Here is a 26,021-nt window from a genome sequence, read left to right as displayed (position 1 = left end):
AGTGCACTCTCACTCTAAGATCAGGCCCTTTTTATATATCAAGCATGAGGCCTTGGGACCTGCCCTGTCAGCTGTTCACACGACACAGGGTCACACACGTCACTATGCACGGGATCTGACATTCAAACACAGACCAGCATGTGTAAAAGTGAATAAAAACTCCCACAACTTTCCTTAACCCCGTCCTGTTGTCAAATATGTTTGATGTTCCTTATAATAATAAGTCAACACAACACAGATGGTTTGCACAGGAGACGCTAGACACTCCCCTAACTGCTGTGAAAAGTTGAATAACATGCTGGAGATTGTTATTTCTTGTTCTGTGCATGATTGGTATGGCAAATAGCGAGTAACCATGGCAGCATCAGGGCAAGCAAGTACTTTGGATAATGCGTGGGCTTGTGTTTATCCTTCCTCGTGTGTTAGCTTTCTGTTACTATCTGTTATGTTAATGGGTCGGTTTTGACCCATATCTTAAATCAGCCATAAGATACCCTAAAAACAATTATTTATCATCCAATTTGTTTCTTACCTCTTGGTTACCTTGTTAGGCTTCCTTATCCATGAAAAGATTGGTTTTAATATTTTTGTTGTGGCCCCCTGGGCCTTTCTTTTGACAGCATACCCCTCGTTTTCAATATATAAAAATTGTCAAATGAACCTCAAGAGAATAATATAAATAAATAAAAGGTTGTTATGTTACCTGATTATTACTGAGGGGTATTAGAGCACATCATAAAACACACATAAAAAAATTTTTTTTAATTTTAATGTTATTAACTATAGTAACATCTATGGTGTTACGGGTCAATTTCGACCCATATATATTTACTTCAAGAAAAAGGCAAAAAACAAGTCTTTTTTTTTTTCAAAAATAGAACTTTAATACAAATACAAAATGAAAAGCAGAACTAGTAATAAATAATAAAAAAAATAATAAAATGTAGATTTGCAAGATCAAACAAACAACAAACAACAACCAATCAAGCAAATCAAACCAACAGAAATCAAGTACTAGTTCCATGAAAACTCTGTGTGCAAGAACATGCATGTGTATTTGTGTGTTTTTAGATGCATGTGTGGCAAAAAGTGACACTAGTGTGTTCTTTGCAGAGCTATATTATGCAGTAGACACACAATACATTTGTACTAGGTCCATAAAAAGTCTCTCTGTGCAAGAACATGCATGCGCATGCGTGTGTGTTTAGATGCATGTGTTTTGCCACACATGCATCTAAGTGACACTTTTAGTGTGTTCTTTGCAGAGATATTTTTTGCAGGTGAAGCACAATGTGTTTGTCTTTCTGTCCTTCTTGCTAGGGCAGACCTGACACCTCTTTCTTTTAGAATCAGGTGGTCTCACTGCGGTTGTGGCTGTGGCTGTTGTGGTTGATGTTGAGGCAGGGCTGGCTGAGGAGGATGCTGGCGCTGATGCTCTTCCTGTTGCTGTGGGCATGGACGGAGTGCTTGGTGAGCTCTGCAGCTGTCTGACCAAGGCTGCAGTGGCTGGGTCTCGGGGCACCCGTTGCCTTTGCTCAATGTGCGCCTTGACAAGGGAACTTCCTAGCTCCTCAAGAAGCATTCTCTGCTTGTTTTTTTTGGTTGAGTTCCACCCTTGGTGAATGTGGGTCCACAACACAAATGCATTGTATGCAGACACATCGAGGATGTTGTAAAACACAACCATTGGCCATCTCCTGGTCATTCACTGGCAAGTGTAGGTGGCAGTCAGCTTGTCCAGGTTGTCCACTCCTCCTTTGTTTTTGTTATAGTCCAGGATGATTATGGGCTTTTTGTCACTTCCTGATGACACCGCTGCATCTTTGTGAAGGGTGGAAATCAGTATCACATTCCGTCGGTTTTTTGGACAGTATGAAACAGCAGTGGTGGTGTCTGTAAAAACAAACTTTGAGGAAAGTGGAGCCCTGTCCTTCACCTGCAACATTTCAGCGGGCAGCTCAGGTTTTTTTTTTTTTTTTTTACTGTGCCCACCATGGTGAGTTTCCTCCTGAGAAGTTCTTGTCCAAGGTCATAGCTGGTAAAAAAAAATTGTCACAAGTGATGTTGCGACCTTGCAGTCCAGTTCAGGGATGCCGCTTGCAGATTTGCCTGTGTAAATCTGTAGATTCCATGCATAGCTGGTTTTTGCATCACAGACTCCCCAGATTTTTATGCCGTATTTGCCTGGCTTACTGGGCATGTACTGCCGGAAGGGGCATTTTCCACCGAAAGGGAGAAAACGTTCATCTACTGTCACCTCTGGCCCTTGGTTGAACATCAGTGGAAGGAGCTGCACCCATCTCTCCCAGACATCCCTGATGGGAGAAAGCTTGTCAGATTTTGCTCTGGTGTCTCTGTTGTCAAATCTGAGGACTCTTGATATCATTCGAAAGGTCTGAAGTGACATTGTTGCCTCGAAAATGTTCCTGCCTGTCGATGCGTCCCAGAGACTATCAGTGGCCTCATTGCTGGATCTGTACACTCCAGCAAGGAGAAGAACACCAATGTAGGCATCCAGGTATTCCTCATCAATGTTATCCCACATGTTGCCGTGGACTTATTTTCCTTCAAGGTTTGTCATAGCAATGATGACTTTTTTTAGTGACAATTCCGTAAACAGATCAAAACATGTCTTGATGTCACTTACTCTCGTCACAGCAAACCTTGTGATCCCAGGGGTCATTTTGATTACATTTGCAGCAGCTGCCCTGCCATGTACGTCAGGAGGTACTGAGGTCCAACAGATGTTGCCACTTTTGGATTTGAATGTTTCAGCAGGAGCGGGAGCAGCCTCCTAATCAGACTGATCAGATGTTTCTGTGTCTTCCGGTTGATACTCCACATCATCTTCCTCCTCAGAAACCTGCTCATCTGTATCGCTATGCTGCTGTGTGTCCTCTGTCTCATTGTCAGCAAAGATATGATCCAGAGCTTGGCTTACATTAAATCTTCTTCTCATTGTTGTATGCTGTAAACTGGAGATGTGTACTCTGCAAGTCACCAGATCTAAACTGAATTGGCCTTACGTGCCTGGACATGTCCGTCTTTGTTTGTTTTGTCAAACAAGAGAGAAGCCCCTAACTGAAGCTCAAGTGGTTGTGAGGAAGAGCTGGCTGTGGGCTGTTGGCTGATAGTGTGTTTATGATTTCAGTTTTGGTACTCATTATTGTTTTATAATCTTATAACTGGATCGAAACCGACCCTAAGAACACGAAGGTAATAATTTTCACCAGAGCATTTTATAATTTAGTGAAATTGATTTATTTGATTTTATTTTGTTTAATATTTTTGTTCCTGACAAAGTCAAAAAGTCTTGATGCAATAAACAAATTTATGTAGTACTTTTATGTGTTTAAAACCTTAAAACGGGTCGACCCAAACACTAGAGGAAGGTTATGCAAGGGTGGAGTCATTATTAGACACTATGGCAGCCAACTACTGTGAGACAACATCTCCCTCTGCTTATCCTGTACCACTCCTTGTTAGTCACCTCTCTGTTAGACTTGTTTATTTTGTCTTTCACCTTTCTCTCACGTTAGCATCCTCCCAGCACAGGACTACTGCCTTTGGACATGTCGCAGCTGAGTGTTGCATGTGAGCAGTTTACAGCAGGTTTAGGCGCATTTTATCCTTAAAGAACTTATCTGTTTATTAGACTCAGCAGTGTTGGGTTGGTGTCTGGTGTTAGACTGGCATCTGTGGTGACATTTCGGGATCACTAGAAGCATTTGCTTTATGGCAGCCAGCAGTGATTGGTTTGCCAGAGCTGAAGAGGGGAGAAACTGTAGTGACAGAGACAGAGCTGGCTCCAGCAACTAGAAGTATGGCACAGCCTATGGCAGAAAAACCTAGGAAGCATCCAAGAAAAGTTTGTGATGCTCCAGGTAAAAAAGAAACTCAATTCATTCTTGTAGTAAAACAAAAACTTTGTGGCAATTCACTTCATTTCAAGGGAATTGTTTGCAATTACTGGGTTTGCTCAAGTAAATCCGCACATTTTTTTCACATCCATTTTGATGAATGTTAACCTTCAAATTTGTGCTGCTGACCAATAGGATGCCATCCTGACAGTGCTGGACAAAGAGTCAGAAAGTCCAAATTAGCTGTGTTGCAACATTCACGCTATTTTAATCTCTTCCTTCAGAGTACAAACTGTCCCTCAAAGAACAAATGTTTGCAGACAGTTACTGTCAGGAAACAGGAGTCACTGGCACAAGTATATCTCCTTAATAAACTGTGGGAACGTACTGTCCAATTAATCACATAATATGATATTGGAAACCAGTTTTTCAGAGTGGTGACTGCAATTGCTACAGTGACTGATGAATTGAATGGCACACTGTTACATGTCCTCCAGTGGCAGCAGCATGACCCAATAGGATATCTCCATAATCCAGTGTGGATAGTAAAGAGTAGGAGTTGTGTGATGTTTTTTGGTTAGGGTTAGCCCTCCCACACGCAGTGGGAGGGCTTGCAAATCTGATCTGAGCCTCGAGTATTTCTCTGCTTCTTGAACACAATCATGTGGGTCACCATCCTGTGAAGTTGGCAAATTCTCAGCTCGATTCACCGTGGCACACCGTGGCACTTGTCCCAATACCTGTTGGCTGACAAAGAACTGCACATGCATATTTACCCCCAGTAGAAGTGGACACATACAACAAGAAATTCTTGTTGTAGCGCTGGAGCCTCTTGTAACCTCTGTTTGATCGTCTCAAAGTCAAAAGGCCATTCAGTGTCCAGGAAAGATTACAATGAAGTTGAGCATTCCCAGTGTCTTTAATCATAGCCCCCAAAGTCCCCATTAAACTAGCACAATCCTCTACCCATGCTGAGGAATAACCAGCAATACCAAGAAATGTCATCATCTCTCTGACTGTTCTGGGCTTTGGAGCCTTACGAATAGCTTCTAAATGACTGTCAGAAATGCTTCTGTGTCCCTGCGTTATTGTCTGACCCAAATAAACTACCTTTTCCTGACAATAATGCAGCTTCTTTTGAGAGGCCTTGTGCCCCTTTTTTGCCAGTATCTGTAGCAATTTAATTGAGTCCTTATGACATGTTTCCTCATCTGGTGAACAAATGATAATGTCATCCACATATTGAACAACAGTGCTTTTTAATATCTGATCTATCCCTACCAAATCATCCCTCAATACTTTATTGAAAATGTGAGGACTATGTTTGAACCCTTGTGGCAATCTCTTGTACTCATAGAACTGTCCATTGTATGTGAAGCCAAATAAACCCTGACTTTCTATGCTAAGTGGAACACTGAAAAATGCACCACATAAATCTAACACTGTGAAATGTGTCACATCTGGAGGAATTTGGGCTAACAAAGTATGCAGATCTGGCACTTCTGCTGGAAAATCAGCTACCACTTCATTCACCGCTCTCAAATCATGTACCAGACGATAAGAATCATCTGGCTTCTTCACAGGCAACAAAGGCGTTTTATTCTGAGGATTCTGTGTTATCTTTAAAACATTTGCTTTCAAAAGTCCTTCAATTTGTGCTTCAATCCCTCGGATTGCCTCTTCTTTCAGTGGATACTGGTTCTTCCAAGGAGGTTTGGTTCCTGATCGGAGTTCAACTTTCACTGGTTGGGCTGACTTCAAGTCTCCACAAGTCCAATATCGGTCCTATGCCGATACCACAAACATTCTGGAACTTGTCGCAGCATCTCCTCTCTCATAGAGTCTGAGTCCATCTCAGCACTGCAAATTGACTCATGTGTCATCTGCACAGTTTGTGGCTGTCCCTGTCCATGAGCAGAGATCATAATCTAAATGAATCGCTGATCCTCACTCCTCCAGATCACAAGATTCCCTTTTACCGGTACAAAAACAGCTTCCTCTGCTTCTGCCATCATTTCTCCTATATGCTTCTGTTCATATTCCTCAGACACCAACAAAGTCACATGTGACACACTCTTCTCGATGTCAAACTCTTTATCCAAGTAATCATCTCTATTTATCTTCCTAGCTGCTCCTAGTGGTCCCAAAATTATACAGCACGAACTGAGTTGAACTTGCTTTGATTGAGTTCGATTGGGCAGCATTCTTGAAATACTTGAGCGTACAGTGGAATGGATACTCTGGAAGCTTCACATCAGGCATGTTTGCTACAATGAACTTCTCCCACAATTTAGCTGGCTCCAAAAAAAATCTGATTTCCAATCCAAAATACTGAAGAAGCTTCAGTCTCCGTTGTCATCAATAATTGGTGAACAATATCATTTGGCACTTCCAGACAGCCAGCCGGTGTACACTTTATTGTACAGTTCAGTCTACACAAAGCATCTCTTCCCAAAAGTGCAATAGGTGTATATTCTGATACCAGTATGGGTATTGTAGTCTTCAGGTTTTTATAGCAGAGCTCAATTGGTTCCATGAGAGGAATCTGTTTCACTCCTTCAAACCTGATTGTTCGATTCAATTGACCAGACATAGGGAGTATACAGCATCTTCAGGCCGAATACTGGTGAAAGCAGCTCCGCTATCCACCATCACTTCCATTGGTCGATTATTTATTTTCACCACTATTGTTGGATCTCTCACCGGCCCTGACACGACCAGCGGACACCCCCCTCGCGGGTCCTCTGGGCACCTCTAGAATCCTGGCTCCGGGCCCCTGTAAGGGTTCACTGGTCCCCGGGATGGCGTTGGTTGGCCCCTGAATCCTCCTCTGAAGTTTCCTACTGGCCTGTTGCATTCACGGGCAAAGTGGCCAAACTGTCCACAATTATAACATACTTCTGTAAACTGTTGAAAATTTGGATTAAAATTTCCTCCTCTTCCTCTTCCTAAATTTCCTCGACCTCTTCCTCTCCATGTCTGCGCTTGACCATAAACTGGCTGTGGGCAGGAAACAACTGGAACCACCGATGATGGCTGGGACGATTGGAACTGGACCTGGTTCGGCTGCGGTTGTGGTGATGGTTGATTTAGTGGAGACTGACTCTGTATAACCAGAGCCTGCTTCTTCTCCTTCTTCTTGTTATCCACCAGTTGTATTTGATTGAGTTTTCTGAGAGTCTCTTGGTCCTGCTCTTTCTGGTCATGCTCCTTTTTCCTATGTAGCTCCACTTGATGGGCTATATGATCCGTATAAACACCCTTTGTCATGCTTCCAAGGCCAACCACCTCTGCCAGTTTGCTCCTCACTGGTAGGGGCAGCCCCTTCTGTATTTTGACTCGCAAAATTGACTGCTACATTTGATTCAAGTCCGGGTCATTTCCTGTGATATTTCTCCACACTTGATGAGCTCTCCACACGTAGGCCCTTGGGTTTTCTTCCTGTCCCAGTGGCTCAATAAGAATATTATCAGTATGTACATTTGTTGGAAATGTATCTCTCAGCGCTTTCCACACTTTACCTCTATTTGCAGCAAACAGCTCTGGATCATTCACAGCAGTCCAGACATATCGATTAAGTCCAGCTTTCTGTAGAATCTGTTCCATAGCTGGAACCCCAAGGATGTTGGCCAAAAGTCTCTTAATATCTCCTATGGCAGGCTGCGTTCCCACCATAATCTCTTGCAACTTCGAAATCCAAGGATGTGCTCCATCTTGAAGAGTAGGTAACTTCTCAAGTATATCTGACATATCTGTACTCTTCCAAGGCTTGTACTTTTTTGGGAGCCTTTTTTCCGCAACTCTTTCTTCTGTATCTGCAGCTCCTCTAACTGGTTCACCAGTGCTTTTCGGCTTTCTGATCTGGTAGATTTATCCAAGTACGAAAGGCATTGGTCTATACTTCTTTTGACCTCTCTTAAAGCCCTCTGTTTGTCCTCTTGTACTCTGGTACTGGACTCTCTCGAAGGCGAAGGACCCTTGCTCTCCGAGTCTCCACTGCTGTCTCCATTTTCACCTTTGTTAGAGCTATCATCTCCTGGGTCCTTTTTCCTCCATGTTTTGCCTCCTCTCTTTTCCGCTCTAGCCAGTATCTGTCTGACTGCAGGGTCATATCCACCCATGATCCCTTCCAGATCACTGTGATCATCATCATCTCCAAATTCCATCCTCCTAATCCTCAGTTCACCCTTAGTTTCCAAATGTGCCGTTTTCTTCTTACTTTTGGAGCTTGCATACATCTTAATAGTTGTTTCCGCTTGTCCCGCTTCTATTATTCGCTCATCCTCATCTTTGATGTGATATTTACCTTCCTGACTGATCACTGGGAGCTGGGGATAAATTTCCTTAAACTTCACCTCCTTCTCATGAGGTGGGGGGTCTCTTTACTGGGTCCATATGTGAGAAAGGTGCATTAATTTCTACCATTAGTTTTTCTATTTCTTTTGCATTTTTTCCTATTTCTTTTGCACCTCTATCTCTCTTATCTTTTGCAGCTTTTATCAATTTCTGTCCCTCATTTTCAAACAACTGAAGAATGCCAAGCTCTATTAGTCTCTTTTCTTTTCTTTTCCTCTTGTCTTCTCTATTTTCTTTATCTTCTCTTGTTTCTCTTTACTTTTATCTTCTCTTTTACCTTGTCTCTTTTTCCATCTTTCCAATTTTCCCTGGGCCCAGGGTTGTTACTTTCCTCATTTTTTCTTTTAGCAAAATCCGACTATTTCTCAAAGCCAACTTTCACGCAGTGACTAATATACACGTGTCTTACCATTAAGAATCTTCATTAATCTTGCATTGTGTTATTTAGCTCACCTTATCGTTACTAATTAGGCTATTCTACACTTTTTACTTCAACTTCTTATCTTCTTCACTTCTTTAACTTCAACTTTTATTTTCTATCTTCTCTATTGTACTCCCCCCTTTTGTGTTGTTCACAACGCAATAAAACCAAATTTAGAACGCAGCATCACTGCCCACATCAACACATCATGGCATACTCACACAAATGATTCTTTACGGTGTGATCAGACAGCAAACACACAACAGCCTCAACGAACAAACCAGCGCCCAATCACGTGAGAAATGCTCACCGTATTTGCCGGCTTGATGCGGGAGTAGGTGCGCTGAAGTTGTCGGTGATGCCGCAGGCCACAACAAGTCCGGACTTTGTGACGCCAAAATTCATATCTCTCTTTTCCTCATCCTGTTTGTGACGCCAAAATTCTTGTTGTTTATTAAATAGCGATGATGTGAAGATGATGAAGGAAACTCTGCTGACACCGTCTTGCTTGTATATAAAAAGGTTTATTACAAGATGTCCAGCATCAAATCAAGCACTATAGGATGGTTGGTTGTCTTCATGAACCTGAGACAAAGCATGTGGTAAATAAAAAGGGCTTCATTACATAAGATGAGGGAGTCACCTATTTCCCAATGGCACCTAGAACTTTTGACCTGGAGCCCCCTAGCTAAACAAAGCAAACCCATGAAATCACATACCATAGGGAAGATCAGATACTACAGAACAATACCCTGAAGACTGGTCCAAAGAGTGAGGGGCTGGGAGCTAACAGTGGCGGCTAGCCGAAACCAACACGCTAGGCTACAGCAACTGGGTTTTTTAAAATTCTGGCCCCAAATGATCTCACAGGCAACCACATCTCTCCTGCAGCCCTCTGGTGCCCTGGGAGTTACACATAATGAGTAAAAAATGTGTTCAAGAAAAAGTGAGAGAAATAACCAGTGTCACTAACAATACAGAATGAATTGTTTGCAACCACAGCACTGTTTGTTGTGGTGAGCAATATTGTCGTTGCTAAAAGTGGCTAATGGAAGCTGCAGGCAAAATTATGTTTTGTGTATTGTAAACCTGCATATTTGTACATTTGTCAAGGAAGAAGATGTATAGTCTGATTTTGTCTGTGTATAAAATAATAAAGTGTAAAACAATTCCCATTCATGCCCACAATAAACAGAAGCAAAACAAAAATCCAAATATTCTTTTTCTTCTTTTCTGTGTGAATGCATTTTTATTATTTGATTAGGTGAAAATATTAAACACTGGTTGTGGGAGGTTTACAGAAAGTACAGCAGGATGGCTGGAGAAACAAGCATCAAATGGCAGGTGTACTACCGATTTCATCCTGCAGGCCAGGAAAGAAAAAGGTAGACCATAGTGCCCTCTATTGGTATAATGAGTTAAGATTATACCCTTGGATATCCGGCCATCAGTGGACAGCATGAGAGGTAAAATGAGAAATGCACATGTAATTGTGTTTTTTGTCAGGACAACTTTACAGTTCCACATAGTAAATCATGGATGGTTGTAGTTCAGTAAAATTAAAGTATGGGAGATGTATTGCCCCATACAGAAATCACAATATTTTGAATGTGACTGTATAATAAAAGGTCTATGTGAAAATATCTAAGAAAGTAATGATTTTTCAATAAATTAACAAAACAATCTGTCACTTCTGAAAACTGGTTGGGGACATCTTTACTGACACTGGTCGCTGGGCAGGTGCTCGTGCTCAGGGATCCAAGGTGATCTGGCAAAACACTCAGCTGCCTTCCTGTCACACTCGCAGATGAACATCTCACATTCGTTGTTATTGTCTGAGGATGAGAAAGAAGTGAGCAATTATGATTACCAATAAAATAGATAAAGTAACTGAGAACAGTATAAATCTTTATATAATAGAGTAACTTTCCCCCATCTACATTTATATCCCCTTCACACTTGCTAAATTTAACTGTGACAAGAACAAAAAATATAGTGAGGGAAAAAGAGGGAGATGGATATTACTGTTGGGGTTATGAGCAACTGAATGAGTTTATGAGAACAAGTGAGCAGGGAATGCTTTTTGTTGTGGTGTACTCACTGCCGCAGGTGACCTTCCTGTTCTGTTCGTCACAGCTGTAGTCGTAGAACTCGGTGTAAGGGTTGTCGATGATGGGCCAACACTCGGGGTGCTGCATAGCATCAGTGTAACACTGGTCGTGCACTTCGCAGCACCTACAGGTTTAACAAGACATATTTTCAAACAGACTGAATAGGCTTTTTTTTATGTCATCTTAGCATTAATCAAAGTGACTGAATCATAACCTGTCCAGATCATCCACAGGTGTGCCAGAGCCTCCCTTGCCACAGTAACAGCCGTAGTCAGCGTAGTCCAAAACAGGCCAGCTATCAGGCATCACACAGAGGATCATTTTTCTAAACTGGTTGAGTGCCTTGTAGTCCAAGGACTGGGCTGAAACGCAACAAAGGGGGAACAATCAGAATTCAACCAGAAGATGAGTATATCCAAAACGTTCATGCGTGCCGATGAACAGGTCTTATCAAGTTGTACTCACCAACAGAGAGGCCTGCAGCCAGGAGAAGCAGAGTCTGGAGGGTATTCATCTTGTGAGTCAGAACTTCAGCCAATGAGTAGTGCACTCTCACTCTAAGATCAGGCCCTTTTTATATATCAAGCATGAGGCCTTGGGACCTGCCCTGTCAGCTGTTCACACGACACAGGGTCGCACGCCTCACTGTGCACGGGATCTGACATTCAAACACAGACCAGCATGTGTAAAAGTGAATAAAAACTCCCACATTCTGTTAACTTTACTTAACCCCGTCCTGTTGTCAAATATGTTTGATGTTCCTTCTAGACTTGAGTTGTGCAGCCGTCACATTAGGGATCCATGTATATCATCAAAAATGTTTGATTCAAGTAAATATCACTTGCCTTGTCTTAATTAGCTTTTTTATCCTATTTGTTTAGCTAAGTACAAGGGACATGTCTGCTGCAGATACCTCAGCATGCTTTACCATGTACTTTTAGCTCTAAAATTTCAAACAAAAGCATTATGTTTCAAGTTTTATTCATTTGGCTTGCACAAGGCGTATTCTAAACTTCTCTTTAGGGAAATTTACGAAAATGTAATTAAGCTAAATGAGAACTCCTTGAAATTATCCTTTTTTATCTCATGTTGTCACGTCTGGTGGCAGGACTTAAAAAATCTTATCAAGCGACAATCCCTTGCTGCAGCAGCCACATTAGCTTCTTTCAAGCACAGTCATACTCATATCTGATATCTGATTTCACTTAAATTTGACAAGTTATTTTTGCAGATCTGGCCCATTTTCAATCAAAGAAATCTTAATGCTATAATTATAAGCCCATGCGCAAAGTAAGGTTGATAAAGAAATGGCTTTCCCAAGGACACAACTGTCCTGTGCAGAACCCTGACCTCAACCCCCTCCAACAGTGAGCCAGGCCTGATCGCTCAACATCTTGTCTCATTCAAAATCATAAAAAAACAAAACAAAAAAAAAACATGTATATGTATCCCTAGATTGTCTATCACTATGTGTATTTTCATACAGGTCTTAATCCACATACAGAATAAATGTTTCCTATTAAGACATTTTCTGTGATTAAAATAAATAATGTAGTGGACCAAGTAGCTTTAGGAGAGGTATGTGGTCCCTGAATGATTTTCCAGTCTCTGTAAACTCTGGGCTCCCTCCATCTTCTTGATCACGGGTCAAACCCTGGTCAGACATTTGCAAGCTGTGTGTCACTGTGCATGACACATCACAATGATCAGAACTGTCTAATATGCCTTGTTATAGGTGTAGCAATATTGCAACATACAGAGTGAAAAATTATCATTACTTAATGTCACTTGTTACACATAAGGCAGCAATTTATAAAATACATCATTATTTTATAATAAAGACTCACTGATAGGATCAATAGGTGTAAGGTCACTGTAAATGAACATGTGCATGCACAGTCCTATTTCAGTTAGTTATTTGACAAACTGTAAGAAAAGTAGTCCTCAGGCAAACAGTTGTAAAATACAATGTACACTTATATTATACTTTCTATTGACACTGTTTGTTGTGTAATTATGTAATAGCCTCATGCCCAAAATAGAGAGAGATAAACATAAGAGTAAATTTAACCAGCAAATTAGGACTTTCCGCCATATGCAACAAGACATGGAAAATCCCAGACTTCCAGATCACAGCTATGATGATATGAAGAGCAAAGGGAAGGTTGGGAGCAAAGTGCTCAGAGGCACAGGAGCAGGGAAGGGGAACGTTTGTTTTCTCTGGCAGTTATGTGTGAACTAGTGACAGTGATCTTTCTCTGTCTTTATTTCCTCCCGAGCCACGTTTGCTTAAAGGTCCCTTTGTACTTCTTTGCCAAGTACTGTATATTGTAAATACAACATTTTAAGTGTATAAAACATAATTTACTATGAAATTAATTAGGAAAAAGCTGCATTAAAGATCTTTTTCTGTGCAGCCTTTAAGCTTCCTCTGTCTGAATGCTCTCACTACAAAATGTTGAATGACTCTTGCTCACACTAGTATTTCATTTTACATTATTTACTTTCTTCCTCCAGTCAGGTAATTGTTTAAAATTTTAAAAGCAGATAAATTATTTCAGTCTGTTAGGATGTGTTACACAAAAAGTCAAAAACCACTGTTTTGACCAATACAGATTAAAAAGTTTTCAAAATCCCCATGACTGTGAGTCAAAACAAGCCATGGCCTTCTACACATGGACTCATGAGTGTTTGAGTGAGGCTGACAACAAACAAATATATACACACACACACACACACACACAAATAAAACAAACTGCAAATGAATTTGTACTATAACTTAATCTTTAATACAAATATTTCTCAAAATGGAAAATGTATACACACCAGCATGGTTCAAAGGCTCAATAACATTTTTAATGATACTGCTATTTATTTGAATATCCAGCATCTTCTTATCACTGGGTCATTGCCGTGTTAGTTCTGAGACAATAGCAAAAGTAACAACAACAAAAGAGACCGTGACTGAGGAGTGTCGACCTCAACTGGCCTATAATCAACATCATGGTCTCATTTGTTCATGGCAATTACACCTGGATACCATAACTTGACAATGATATGTTGATGATCCAAGTCATACCTTTAACTTTAAACTCAGTCCAGTCCTTCAGACTTCATGAAACAGACACAACCCATTAACAATGCAGACAAACATGTTAACTATGCTACTCTTCAATAAAAGTTCCAGAGTGGATCCTATGCTAGTCCCTTTGTCAGTGTTGGTCACTTTGACTTTTATCTACTGTTGTCATTGTTAAGTATCTTTCCTGTTAGGTTTTTTTCATTAACCATGAATTCATCTGAAGCTTCGGCATTACTGCTAAAGATTGGCAATGTTCCATGGCACAAACTAACAATGCCAATAGTGTACCTATACAGCTGTTCCTGGTCTCTCTCTCTCTCTTTTCTCCTCTCTCCTCCCCCCACCGCCTCTTTCTCCTCTTAAACCCAACCAGTCGAGGCAGACAGCCGCCCACCCTGAGCCCGGTTCTGTTGAAGGTTTCTTCCTGTTAAAAGGAAGTTTTTCCTCCCCCCTGTCGCCAAGCGCTTGCTCTTTGTGGGAACTGTTGGGTTTTTCTCTATAATAAAGTAAGGTCTTGACCTTACCCTGTAAAGTGCCTTGAGATAATGTATATTATGATTTGGCGCTACACAAATAAAACTGAATTGAATTGAAAATTGAATATTGACTAAGTCAGCAGGGACCAACTGTATGGTGTGACTCTTAATTTCTGGAATGTACTTACATTGTATAAAAGAAGGAAAATTATTAGGACTCTTGTGCAATGGTATACAAGTGTGAAGACTACTAAACCTGTGTAGGTGTTCAAAAGTGTAAGCATTATTCTTCTGATACATTGTCGTGCTGTAAATGTGCATACTCTACATAAAAATAAATGATTACTATTGTAGTGCAACACTAATAAAGTTATTTAGACCAAAGTCATCCATGATATGGTTTTGGTCTCAACTACATTGTCTTAGTCCTAACTAACAACCTGCTAAGACACTTGACTGGAATGGTAATGACTACAACACTGCAACTATATTGAGAAAACTCTTGACAACAAAACAAACCACATCAACCAAAATAGAAAAAAAAAATTTAACTGAATACTTCACAAATAATAGAAAAATATCTACTGTGCGCTCTGTGATCGCACTATAAAACTCAACTATTTCAAGATAAATAGGCAAAAAAAGAAAACAGTGAAAAACTACTGCAGTGCATTTTTTTCTTCTTTGACCTTCACATTCACATTCTTGATTGTACCGCTGTTGTCTTTAACCATAGGTAGGACGACAGACCTCACGTATCTGAGGTCTTTCAGTCTAATCCCCCCAGCATTACCAATTCTCCTCATTACATTTATGTCTGCTTTGACTTTAGACGTGTCGTTGTGCCCTACCTCATTATTAATGCCTCTCTATGTCTACTAAGCAAAGTTACTGTTGTAAAAAAAAACTACAGAGGGCTGTAGTACAGTAGTACAGTAAAGGCAGATTATGAAGGATTGTGGTAACTGCATGGCATTGATCATACCCAGCAGATGTGTACAACAACTGGGCATACAGTGAGTGTACAAGATATAATCTCAGAGCTGTGTATTCAAAGCTCAGAATGGATAATGTCATCATTTAACCAAACTATTACAGCAGATTTGTACAATAATACAAATGATTAATCTGATGACATTTTACTGCGCATACCTATTTTCATTTTCATAATTTTAATTTCTGTTTTGTTTTCAGGGCGTTCCTATAGTAAACACTGTTCCCAAATTTTACTGAAAATAAAAGTTTAATTTACAAATTAAAAAATATATATTTTTTAAATCTGTAATCTCTCTCCTCCACCTCCTTCAGAGCTGCTTCTTCAAGTCAGGATGTAGATTTTACAAGTGAAACCCATGACTGATATGATCCTGGATTCATCCGCTCTCTCGTCTCGCTTCATGGAAAGAAAAAAAACAGGTGGAGCTCATATTTTGTACACTCAGTGTACAGTTAACACACTGGGATAGAATTAAAAAGAGTCTTCAGTCAGATCGGCTTATACAGCAAGGTGGTGACATACTTCTTCTTGTAGCGATGTGTCGCACTGAGCACCATCACCCCGTCCTGTGACAGAAAAGGATAAAATGGAGGAAAATTTAACTTTAAAAAACACACACTTTATACACAATGAAATGTGTGCTTGCAGCTTAAATACACGTGGGCCCTGTGGGGACAATGGTATCAGTCTTACCATGTGCACTGTTACCATACTTTAAACCATAGAGATTAGTGGGGAGGCCAACCACTAATCTTAAAGACCTGCTCCGCTCACTAATCCCCATCAACAATCAGGCTATATAATGTCTACTATATCCCTGTTCTTACTTTGAGAGACACAAAGACGCTCATGTATTGTGGTGTCAAAGCTGCAACACTGCTGTTAACCTGCTACTAATGGAAACCAAACACTTCTTTTTGCTGCTTTATAATAAAGTGGAGGTTCACAACTTTTCAAATCTGTCTTAAAACAATATTCAGGCGCCTGTATGTACATTCAAAAAGTTTTTGTTTAATGTTATCACTCCTTGTTTCCATTTTGAGATCTCATTCTAATGTGCTTCCACCATCAATGTAAGTGATGGTGGATAAAATTTATCACTGTCACTCTGCTGTAGCTCATTACAAAAACACTGTGCAGGGAAACAAGAGGGGATTTTCTACTTAACAAAGCAGCGTTCAACCCACTCACACAAATTCATAATGAACTGAAAATGTATTTACATTTCTCATAATATACCATAAAAGATGTCCAATATTGTGATTTGTGCTGTTGCTTCTTTGTAGGGCTGTGTGCAGTGCGTTGATTTGCTCAGCCCTTTCTTGCCCCTTGTGTGCCAGGACTGGGGTCACTGGTTGCCCTACATGCACTTGCCCCATGCACTTTAGACCATGCACTATGGACTGATAAAATAGAGCCTTGAGATTGGAAGTCACCTCCCTGATTTGACAAGGCCAGAGAGCTGAAGCATCATATTAATTTAAGATAATTTTTGTACTAATGCATTCAAGTACAACTAACAGAGTTACAGCTGAGCGGTTGAAGCTGTTTCCAAATCTATGAAAAATCTGCAGTCTTCCTACAAAGAAACAGTTGAATTTATGAACTTCAAAGTTTAAAAAAATGTTGTTTTCCATATATACACTGTAGCATTTTATCTGACCCCGTATGATTGTTTGATCACAGTTGCAGGGCTCCTGTGTGGCTTTGAAAAGAACAACACACACTAAAACCAAGGTCATTTGACAATCTGACCAGCCACCAACTGATATGAAAACAAGACTAGGTCCACTGGAGCCACTGTAAACAACTGACATCATCACGTCGTATTTGCATTCTGCCTAGTGTCAGCCGGTTTCAGCCATTCATCTGTTTGCTTCTGTCCCCCTTTCTGTGCTCACATACAGTATTTTAATACAGCTGAATTTCCAATAAAGCTGTTCTCCCTTACAAGTTGCTCTGTTTCTGTTGTCAGACAACATAACAAGTTTGAAATAGTGACTTAAACATTGTCCAGTAAGACTACATAGTCATTTCCAAGCTGCTGCTCTGCACTGCTAAAATCTTGATTTAATAACCATAACATCATCTGACAAAATCACATACACATATGTTAAAAACAGAGACTGTGCTGTGATTTTAACTATATTTAATCGTAAAATAATCATCTAGAGGGAAAGTTAGAAGCAACAGAATATTAGGGGTTTTTTATAGTCCTTTTCAAATGAACCAAACTCAGTCCTCCTGAAGTGGACCAACAGAAAAGATTTCTCTTTGCATTTCTGCATTGTGAGTTAATTTGAAAGAGGACTCAGTTCTCGTTACAGTCCACTTCAGCTCTGACGGAGCCTCATTCCTCTTTCTCCTCACACTATAGGTCCTCTGGACCTCTCAGACCTTTACTGCTTTGGATTATGGGTAACTGTCACTTGGAAAAAAGTGGCTGCTGTTACACTTGTGTAATCCACGCTCCTGTGGTATTTTGTGAAATTATTAATACCGTATTAATAATTTTGTTGATTTAGTAATGCAATCTAGTATATATCATGGAAATTCACTGTTGCAGTCCAACCAAATACTGTGCATGGTTCAACGAGGAGTGCATGAGCAGGACATTAGTGTGTGTGTGTGTGTGTGTGTGTGTGTGTGTGTGTGTGTGTGTGTGTGGTTTTTTTCCATCTTTTTCCCTCCATTCAGTCTGACACCACTGCCTTTATTTATATCTTGCCATGCATGCCTTGTTTGTTTTTCCTGTCACAATGTTGGGATCCTTCAGCTGTCCTTCAGCTACTCTAATAGTACCTTGTTATCATTGTTGGCATTCAAAAGCATGCTACGTGCAAGTTAGCTATCAGTGGCAACAGCTCACTCTTTATATTAATAATGCTAACAAAAATGTGGTCACTTCTGATGTGTCACTGAGAGAGTTTTCCCACATATCAGCAGCTGAAAAAATAGCACACACTGAATTATTTTTGGTGTGACTCAGTCAGCTTGAGACCTTACCTTAATGGAAAGAGCATAGAGGTGGTTGAGCATGACATGATTGGGTTCTGGGAGTAATGCAGGGTCACACTGGAAAAAAAAATTATGAAAAGAAACATGAAGAATGTTGGAACAGATTTAATTTATATTTCTTTTTTCCATCTCACCATTTTTATTATCTCTATTTCCGTATTTTAATTGTATATTAGCTCCTCAGATTCAATACTTGCCTCATTTCATAGATGTGTTTTATCGGTTACTCGCAGCGTAATTTGGCTACATTTTTTGATTGGCTGTTGCAGCCTGTGGCTCGAGTATAAGATTGTTGTTTCACATTATGTTCCATTTAATGCAAATGATAATTAATTAGATTAATTACAAAACTGTTGCTTTTTCAGAATACCTGCAATATTTAACTATGTTTTAATTTCAAGGAATAACAGTTACATTGCAAAATAGTGAAAAATAATGAGCAAGAAGTTCACTATCTCAAGAAAATCCACATCATAAATAACTGTATGTGTGAAAGGCTTGCTTTTATTGCATTACAGTTACTTACAGATATCCCAGTGTCTTTGTTGAGGATGACCTGAAGCAAGTGTGGCGGGAGTATGGGTGGAGACTTGAACTTCTCTTCCTGTTTCGGAACATAGGCGTCCTGATGATATGGTCCGGGAGGAGAGCTGGAGAGGTCTAATTGAGGAAGGGAGGAGAGCAGACAGGGGCGGGAGACTATTACTAAGACAGAACAACATTTCCTCAGAAGCTATGTAGAAATCCTGGCTTCAGTTTACACAATAGCACAAAATTTCAATTTCAAAATTGTACTGTGAAGTTTTAATTTCTGACTGAATTCAAAAATCATGGTTTCATCGGTGATGCTGACATGAAAATGGGTTGTCAGTGCCTACCTGACATGTCAGAGCATTTCTGTGAGTCCACCATTAGAGCATCAAACACCTCGAAGTCCGTTTTCTTCACCTGGATGATATTGTTGACTGTGCCAAGCTGGCTGGTCACAACTGGCTGTCAGGAAACAGGATGTGTCATCAATTATTTTCAGATTTGTGTACTATAGGTAATAATAGGTCTCACTCAAGATTATTGATTCCAGCTAAAATTAAAAACTCATTATACTCACTTGCAGTTACACTATGCAATACTGATTAAGATACAACATACAATAATGCAAAACCATTGCAATTCATTATGTCATGATAATATCGGTTCACTGGCCTTCCCAGACTTTCAGTCTTATCAGATCTGTAATGCTTTATTTACAGATGCTGGTGATTATAATCACAGGATGTGGTAGAAGACATTTCCTGCTAGAATATACTCAGTTTTAGAAGGCCTTTATATGTACTGTAGTGCAAAATCACAGCTGCAACAACCTCTCTAGCTGAATGGTGACTGATGAAAGGCCTGTTTGACAAAAAGCAATATTAGTGTGCATATTTGAGAATAATTGCTGACCTCAGCTGGGTCGTGAGTCCACTGGCCGTCCACATAAAACTTGTACTGATGCTCCCCCTCAGGCAGATCAACAATGGCCACAAAGGTGTTTTGACTTTGATAGATGACAAGAGAGAGCATTTGGCACACAGGTGAGTTGACACAGTAACTTCTCTTTGAATCTTCAGCCTCATTAATAATATGTATGCTCTCTAACCAGTGAACTGAATTTCAACAAGACTTTACCCTTTACTCCCAGAAACTTTAGAGGTACATTTTGACATTGTACACCAATCTAACAATTATATTGACCTGTTTCATTCATGAAACAACCACCTGTTTAACCAGCATGAAGGATGCTCTAAGTGCTGAGTGCTAGCTAGTTTTTTAATGGTAAATGAAATGGTAAATGTTATATATTATATCAAATAACTCTATCAAATGAGGAGACAAAATTTCAAGATACATGCTCACCTTCTAATAAGGGGAATCTTATTGGCCCAGTTATTGAAGGACCCAGAGAGGTAGACCTCCTTGCCATCTCCAGTCCAGCGAAAGACTGTTGGTCGGTCTAAAGTTGGCGCTTTGTCGTCTGCTTCTAAGTCTTGCTGCCATGCAAGGAACTCCTCTTTCTCTAAAGGAGCCTGAAATATCAGTCAAAGAAAAAAAACTCCATTAGCTGTTTGCTTATTAACATTTTCTGTATACCTTAAAAAAGGTCTACGGGCACCAAATTATCATGTTGGCAGCAGATAGTCTGCCTTTGAGACAGCAGCGTGACTTACTTTCATATCTTCACCATGAAAAATATCTGCATCTTCAGGACTGTCCATCAGGATTTTCGGTCTCTCTCCTTCCTTGATACCTCGGCTGTCCCTCCGCTGAGCCTTGTCCCCCTGGCCCATCGCAGCCCTCTCACTGCTGGTATTCCCCATGGCTTTGTCTTCTTGTAGGCCAATACAAGGTCACTGTGAGTAGGAGGTTTAAAGCCAAACAACAACTCAGAAAAGCCTGTAAAAGATGTGACATTTCTCAAATAAGGTCATTAGTCATTAATGGACAGTTCTGGCATGCTGACAACAACACTTGCTTTGTAAGACCCCATCAGTCAGATGAGACAAAGTTCTTTCCACCTTGGGCACTGACGGTCCTGTCTAGAATGAGTGAAGCAGCAGAATGAGCAAACTCACATGAGCAGAACATAAATAACAAACAGCAGTGGATCAAAATCATGTGGAAAGTTTTACTCCACTTCAGAGGGATATACTGCCTGTATAACTGTATTCATGTAACAGCTGAAGCTATCTGTTCTTTGCGCAACATGGCTGTACAAGCAAAACTGTATAATCATTACAGAATCCCTGCCACTGGGAACTGAATAACACAGGGCAGTATTGTTCACACCACCTGGGTGTCTGCAGAGTTAGAGTGTAACTTTTTACGTTAGGCTCAGTATGAAATATACTTGAAGAGAATAGAAACCTTCTCGAGATAGAAACTCCATCACAATCAACACTTATTGGCTTTTATTAATTATCTTATGCATTTCTACTTGCATATGTTACTGCTGAAAGATGGTAAGGTGGTGCTTTTAAAAAAATCACTTTGCACTGCCAGCTGCATAAGTAAGCAATGATAACATGACCTTGACAAAAGAAAAGCAGATATGGCTTCAAGAGGAATAGCTTACCTATTTCAAGGATGTTCCTCTGTGTAAATGTAGTTGCATATTAGTTTGAATTAAAATGAAACCAATATACAGCCAAACTCTGACATACTACCAGAGATGACAATGCAAACTTAAGCCAAAGTTGTTTAAAACTGGAAAATATATTGATTTCTTTCATTACACATTACTGAGACTTTTCTTGCTGATTTAATTCTTAACACATGAATACTACAGTAAGTGTCATTACAACATAATAAAAGTGAGGCAAAATGGTTACAGAAAAGGCTTGTATATATTCACAGAAACAATGTAAGTGAACTAGTGGACTGCTGTGAAGGCACACCCAGGCAGTCATTTGTCAGGCAGTCTACACCACACACTTGACATTTGTGTAGTGCATTTGAAAAAGCCAAGGGCTCAACAACAACACCTATAGGCTACCTCTCAAATCTCAGTCTGAGGGAGAATCCCCATGGCCATATCTAAGCAGTTACTGTGTACCAAAGCAAAGTTATCATTCTTTTCACGTTCCTATGAATAGTATGGTAACTTATTTTTTGGTTTATATATGACCTGTGAATACTTTTTACAATAAACCTGCATATGACTTTTATGTACTTTATACCATTTTGCATTTTTGCATTATTTGAATCTTCCAGTTGTTATCTTTTTTGTATAACATTTTGTTATAATTTCATATCACATAAACATTATCAATTTCTCCTTAGGGTGGCTTTACTGTAGTTCAACTACTTCCAGTGTAAAGTAATTGGTAGCTTGCAAAGCCATGCTTTCAAAGCAGCTTTCCCAACACTGTCAAAGTCTGGGTCAGGGCCTATGGAGGGGCTGGTGTTCAGCAGCTCAAACTGTTTCCGATAAAACAAAAACAAAACAAATCTGCCACTTCCCTGTCAGCGTCCAATCATCAAAATTAAATCAACCGTTAACTGCAACATTTTACTTCATAATAATTTGGGGAAATAATTTGAAGTCGCTTTCAAGGTTTGTGCTTCTACTGCATCAGTGCTACTCTTGATGATGGAGGTGGAGCACTTTTTCTCTGTATGACAGCAAAGTGCTGTTTCCACCACCGGGCGAAATACTCCGACAAAGTTTTTGTGAGATGATAAATTAAACAGATACCATATAATTATGTGTAGCTATCTACCAAAAACCTGCATTGCCACACTCCGTGTCAACTTTAAATGCAAAATGATGCTGCCATTACCCCCCCCCCCACCCCCCCACCCCCACCCCACCCCCGTGACCCCCGAAGAAGGCTAACGGACATTAGCTTATCTTAAAACCTGACTGCAAATAAAGAAACACCTTCACTACCTGGTGGGATTCACCCGAGCTGCCTGGACGGAGTGTGATTTAGCTTCAGCCAGGGGCGGCTGTGTAGCAATAAGATGTAACGTTGGCTGAATGGTTTATTAAAGGTAACGTTAGTTAGCACCTAGCATCAGTGAGCTGTGTAGCCGGCTGGAGGTCCTGCAACCCAAACAGTGCTACTGGTTGCTACATAAAAGTGACACCGGATAACGAATGAAAGCACTACCTAAACATGCAGACCGGCGTTTAGCTTTTTACCTGCGCAGTGTTCAGAGTCGTAGCTGTCGGTGTTAACTCTTCACAACCATTTCACCGGAGCAGAAAACAAATTATCCGTCACAACAAACAAACCCGCCTCCTCTCTTACGCGCATGCGCAGTAGGTAGAACTATAAGCGCCTCATTAAAACCTCCTGAGTGACCCCGCAATGTTTTACTTCCCTATGTATCATCACATAAACTGTGGCAGTCTTAATTTCACTATCATAACATAACATTTTCACTTCTATATATTCTTTTCTATGTGTACTAAGAGATGTAATTGTATATATTAAACACTAGATGGAAGCGTACATCAAGTGACATGTAGAGTATGAAAATAAGTATACCATAAAGTCATACTTATCAGCCACCATGCATAATGCTAGGCCTCTGGAATGTAGCCATTATCAGTGTTAATTAGTTACACCAGTGCTGTAGATATCTCTTATTGGTAAGGGTTCAGATTTTGTATAATTTAACAGTTTTCGCTTTGGTGTTACAAATGTATTTTTTGCCAACAGCATTGCCTCCCTTAGCTGCTCTGATGACAGCAAGAAATGGCTAATTGTTCTTTAGCTCTTTCACCCCATGGGGCATAGTTCAGTCTGTTACAGTCTCTTCTGTTAGCGGAGTCATGTTGTGCTGCAGCAGTGGCTGAAAGTGTCTTTTCATCTTTGTTTTGTCCCCTCGCCACCATTCTTAGGACTACACCAATTCTCTTTTCCTCAAACTTTGACAATAAAATTAAATAATGATGTTCACCGCCCCAAACAGCACACAGGGGGCGGGGGTAGATATCACTGGACCATTTAAAAGCAGAATTTACATTTCACAAGTCCCTATTATCTAGAATGTCACAGCAGACACAGCCCCAAATTATAGGCATGGTAGGAGTTGATTGCAGTACACAGATGTCAGTCCTCACCGGGTGTTCAATTACAGGGATTTAATTTTTCCCTTCACAGCCTTTATGCCTTATTATAACCACCTAATATTGTTGGTTTCTTTCTTCTTCGCCTTCTTATCCAGGACAATATAGGAATTCTAAAGAAATCTGAAAACAATAAGACCGTTAATGCGTGATTCAGGAATTCATATGCATGCTTTTGTGCAGGAAGAGTAGAGGAGAGATGTGTGCCACGCATCACTTTCACAAGACCACTTTAATATTTCATAAAATTAGCTTTAAGAAAAAAAAAACAAAAAAACAAGAGCCAGGCATGTTAGTCGACTGTCCTGGAACCAGACCGCTGTAATTGGCTCACGTCAGCAGCGGAGACTGAGTGGGCTCCGAGGAAGAAGTTGGCCTGGCTGGTGGAGGTGGGATGTGATGTTTTTTTTTTTTTTTTTTTTTTTTTTTGCTTGCATGCGGAGGTGGATCTAAAAATGGAGTGGAGGGATGGAGTTGGATGGTATAGCATGTTGTTAGTTTTGATGTGTTGAAAATCAGTTGGCAATGATAGAACGAGGACAGAGGGGGGAGTGGGTTAACCTTGATATTGGATCATTTAAAGGCTTCTTGTATTTTATCCAGTGTGATTAGAGCTCCTACTTTCTTTCCTCTTATAAGTCTGTCAGTCTGTTTATGTAGATATCCCTTCCCATATATACAGTATAGTATATAGTATAGTCAGTAACTGAGGCAAATGTTTAGGACATAGAATTATAAGTTTATTTAAATGTTTATAAATGTAAACTGAAAAAAAAATGACTTAGCATCTTGAGGAGAATTTTTATTTTTGTAAGATTTACAACCTCAGTGCCAGCTTTGATAGAATTTCTCCCCAAAGCCTAAAAAAGAAAAAGAAAACTGAAGCTAAATCCCTAACAGGGAGAGCTTTCACAGTCTTATCACAGATCCTGCATTGGCTCACAAACCTGCTGATGAACTCCGTGATGTTACTGATGTGCTGACATTTTACCATGGCTCCGTCCTGGCAGTGCTTCCCCTGAGCCATGACCACGCTGCCACTTTTATTTACCATTACTCATCCCTGCTGAGTGAAGCCATCACACAGCAGCCGCTAGCTACTCCATAACACCTCAGCCAGCAGCTGGCCCTGATACACTCTCCGTAGGACAAGCCAGATAACCTTTATACTGAGCTCCTCATGGGGAGACGATGACTCACAAACTCACACTTGTTGTTCTGGCACTCTCACAGGCTCACATCTGTGCATGCAACACACTTGTATTCATGCGATTATTTCTTTGTCAAACACTGAATGAAAATGTGTTTTATTAAAGCATTCATGGTTGAACATAATGGAAAAGAATCATCTTACAATAAGCTTAAACCAGCTCAGTGTTATTCTGTGTTCTTCTTATTGTCCACAGCTTCTGTGAAAAGCAAAACTCACAATCCATCAATCTTCCAAAGCATTCTCATGCTCATTGTTTCCTACTAAAGAAATATAAACTTATATTCACAAAGATATAGTTTCATATTAAAAATGCTTTAAAAACAAAGGGACAGTAGTAGTAGTTTTTAACAAAGGTTTCTCAAATAGGCTTCATATTTGTTCAGGACAGATTTTACAGGCGGATTAAACATGTGTTGTGCTCGAATAAGTATTTAAACAGCAAGAGGTTTGATGTGGGTTTGACTCAAAACTACACTCCACTACGTCCATCAACGTCCATCAGAGATACCACTGCAGTTTAATTACACGTCTGTGAAAAACACTGTTGTACAGAATATGTAATTACACCATAAAGGAGCTATATTATTTAAATAAAAAATAAACAATAAATGATGAGATGGGCTACTGGGCTGGAGGTAGCTGGTTAGCATGCTAACTTTAAGAAAAGAAATGACAGATATAGAAGCAAAACATAAAGGTTGCTTTCAACCACTGGAGACAGCTCTTAGTGAGTAAAGGAATTAAGTTTGATGCTGAACTCACAACAATTTCTTCTAAACTGGTAAGCTAACAGCTGTTAATGTTGCATTTTTGAAGCACGCATATTCTAATGTATTAGTAGACTTCTTCAGCCTTTAACATTGACTGTAA

General features: G+C 40.1%; 2 protein-coding genes and 1 pseudogene across 4 annotated transcripts; all 3 read right to left on the bottom strand.

Moving 5' to 3' along the window:
• Window positions 1-1,097: 1,097 nt before the first annotated feature.
• On the bottom strand, window positions 1,098-2,816 carry LOC139611663 (piggyBac transposable element-derived protein 4-like; annotated as a pseudogene).
• A 7,038-nt stretch (window positions 2,817-9,854) lies between these two features.
• On the bottom strand, window positions 9,855-11,373 carry LOC139611695 (phospholipase A2, minor isoenzyme-like). The gene is made up of 4 exons (XM_071466564.1): window positions 11,214-11,373; window positions 10,963-11,110; window positions 10,739-10,872; window positions 9,855-10,472 (listed from the first exon to the last, which is right to left on the bottom strand). Exons 1-4 carry the CDS (start codon window positions 11,260-11,262, stop codon window positions 10,354-10,356), a joined length of 450 nt encoding a protein of 149 aa, XP_071322665.1. The 5' UTR covers window positions 11,263-11,373; the 3' UTR covers window positions 9,855-10,353.
• Window positions 11,374-13,514: 2,141 nt separating this feature from the next.
• On the bottom strand, window positions 13,515-23,112 carry prkab1a (protein kinase, AMP-activated, beta 1 non-catalytic subunit, a). Of its 3 annotated transcripts, XM_071466274.1 has the most exons (9): window positions 23,006-23,101; window positions 20,834-20,897; window positions 20,529-20,711; window positions 20,218-20,387; window positions 19,765-19,858; window positions 19,200-19,314; window positions 18,848-18,981; window positions 18,310-18,378; window positions 13,515-15,869 (listed from the first exon to the last, which is right to left on the bottom strand). In XM_071466274.1, exons 3-9 carry the CDS (start codon window positions 20,676-20,678, stop codon window positions 15,792-15,794), a joined length of 810 nt encoding a protein of 269 aa, XP_071322375.1. In that variant the 5' UTR covers window positions 20,679-20,711; window positions 20,834-20,897; window positions 23,006-23,101; the 3' UTR covers window positions 13,515-15,791. The 3 variants fall into 3 exon arrangements, with proteins under 3 accessions (XP_071322375.1, XP_071322376.1, XP_071322374.1); XM_071466275.1 differs by lacking the exon at window positions 20,834-20,897 and having other exon boundaries at window positions 20,529-20,754; window positions 23,006-23,112; XM_071466273.1 differs by lacking the exon at window positions 20,834-20,897 and having other exon boundaries at window positions 23,006-23,112.
• Window positions 23,113-26,021: the final 2,909 nt, after the last annotated feature.

Source organism: Trachinotus anak, unplaced genomic scaffold (assembly GCF_046630095.1).
Source record: "Trachinotus anak isolate AG129_WGS33_773 ecotype Australia unplaced genomic scaffold, CSIRO_AGI_Tana_v1 ptg000028l, whole genome shotgun sequence".
Classification (NCBI taxonomy): domain Eukaryota; kingdom Metazoa; phylum Chordata; class Actinopteri; order Carangiformes; family Carangidae; genus Trachinotus; species Trachinotus anak.
The sequence above is the reverse complement of the archived record's forward strand: the minus strand, read 5'-3'. Positions and strand labels throughout refer to the sequence as shown.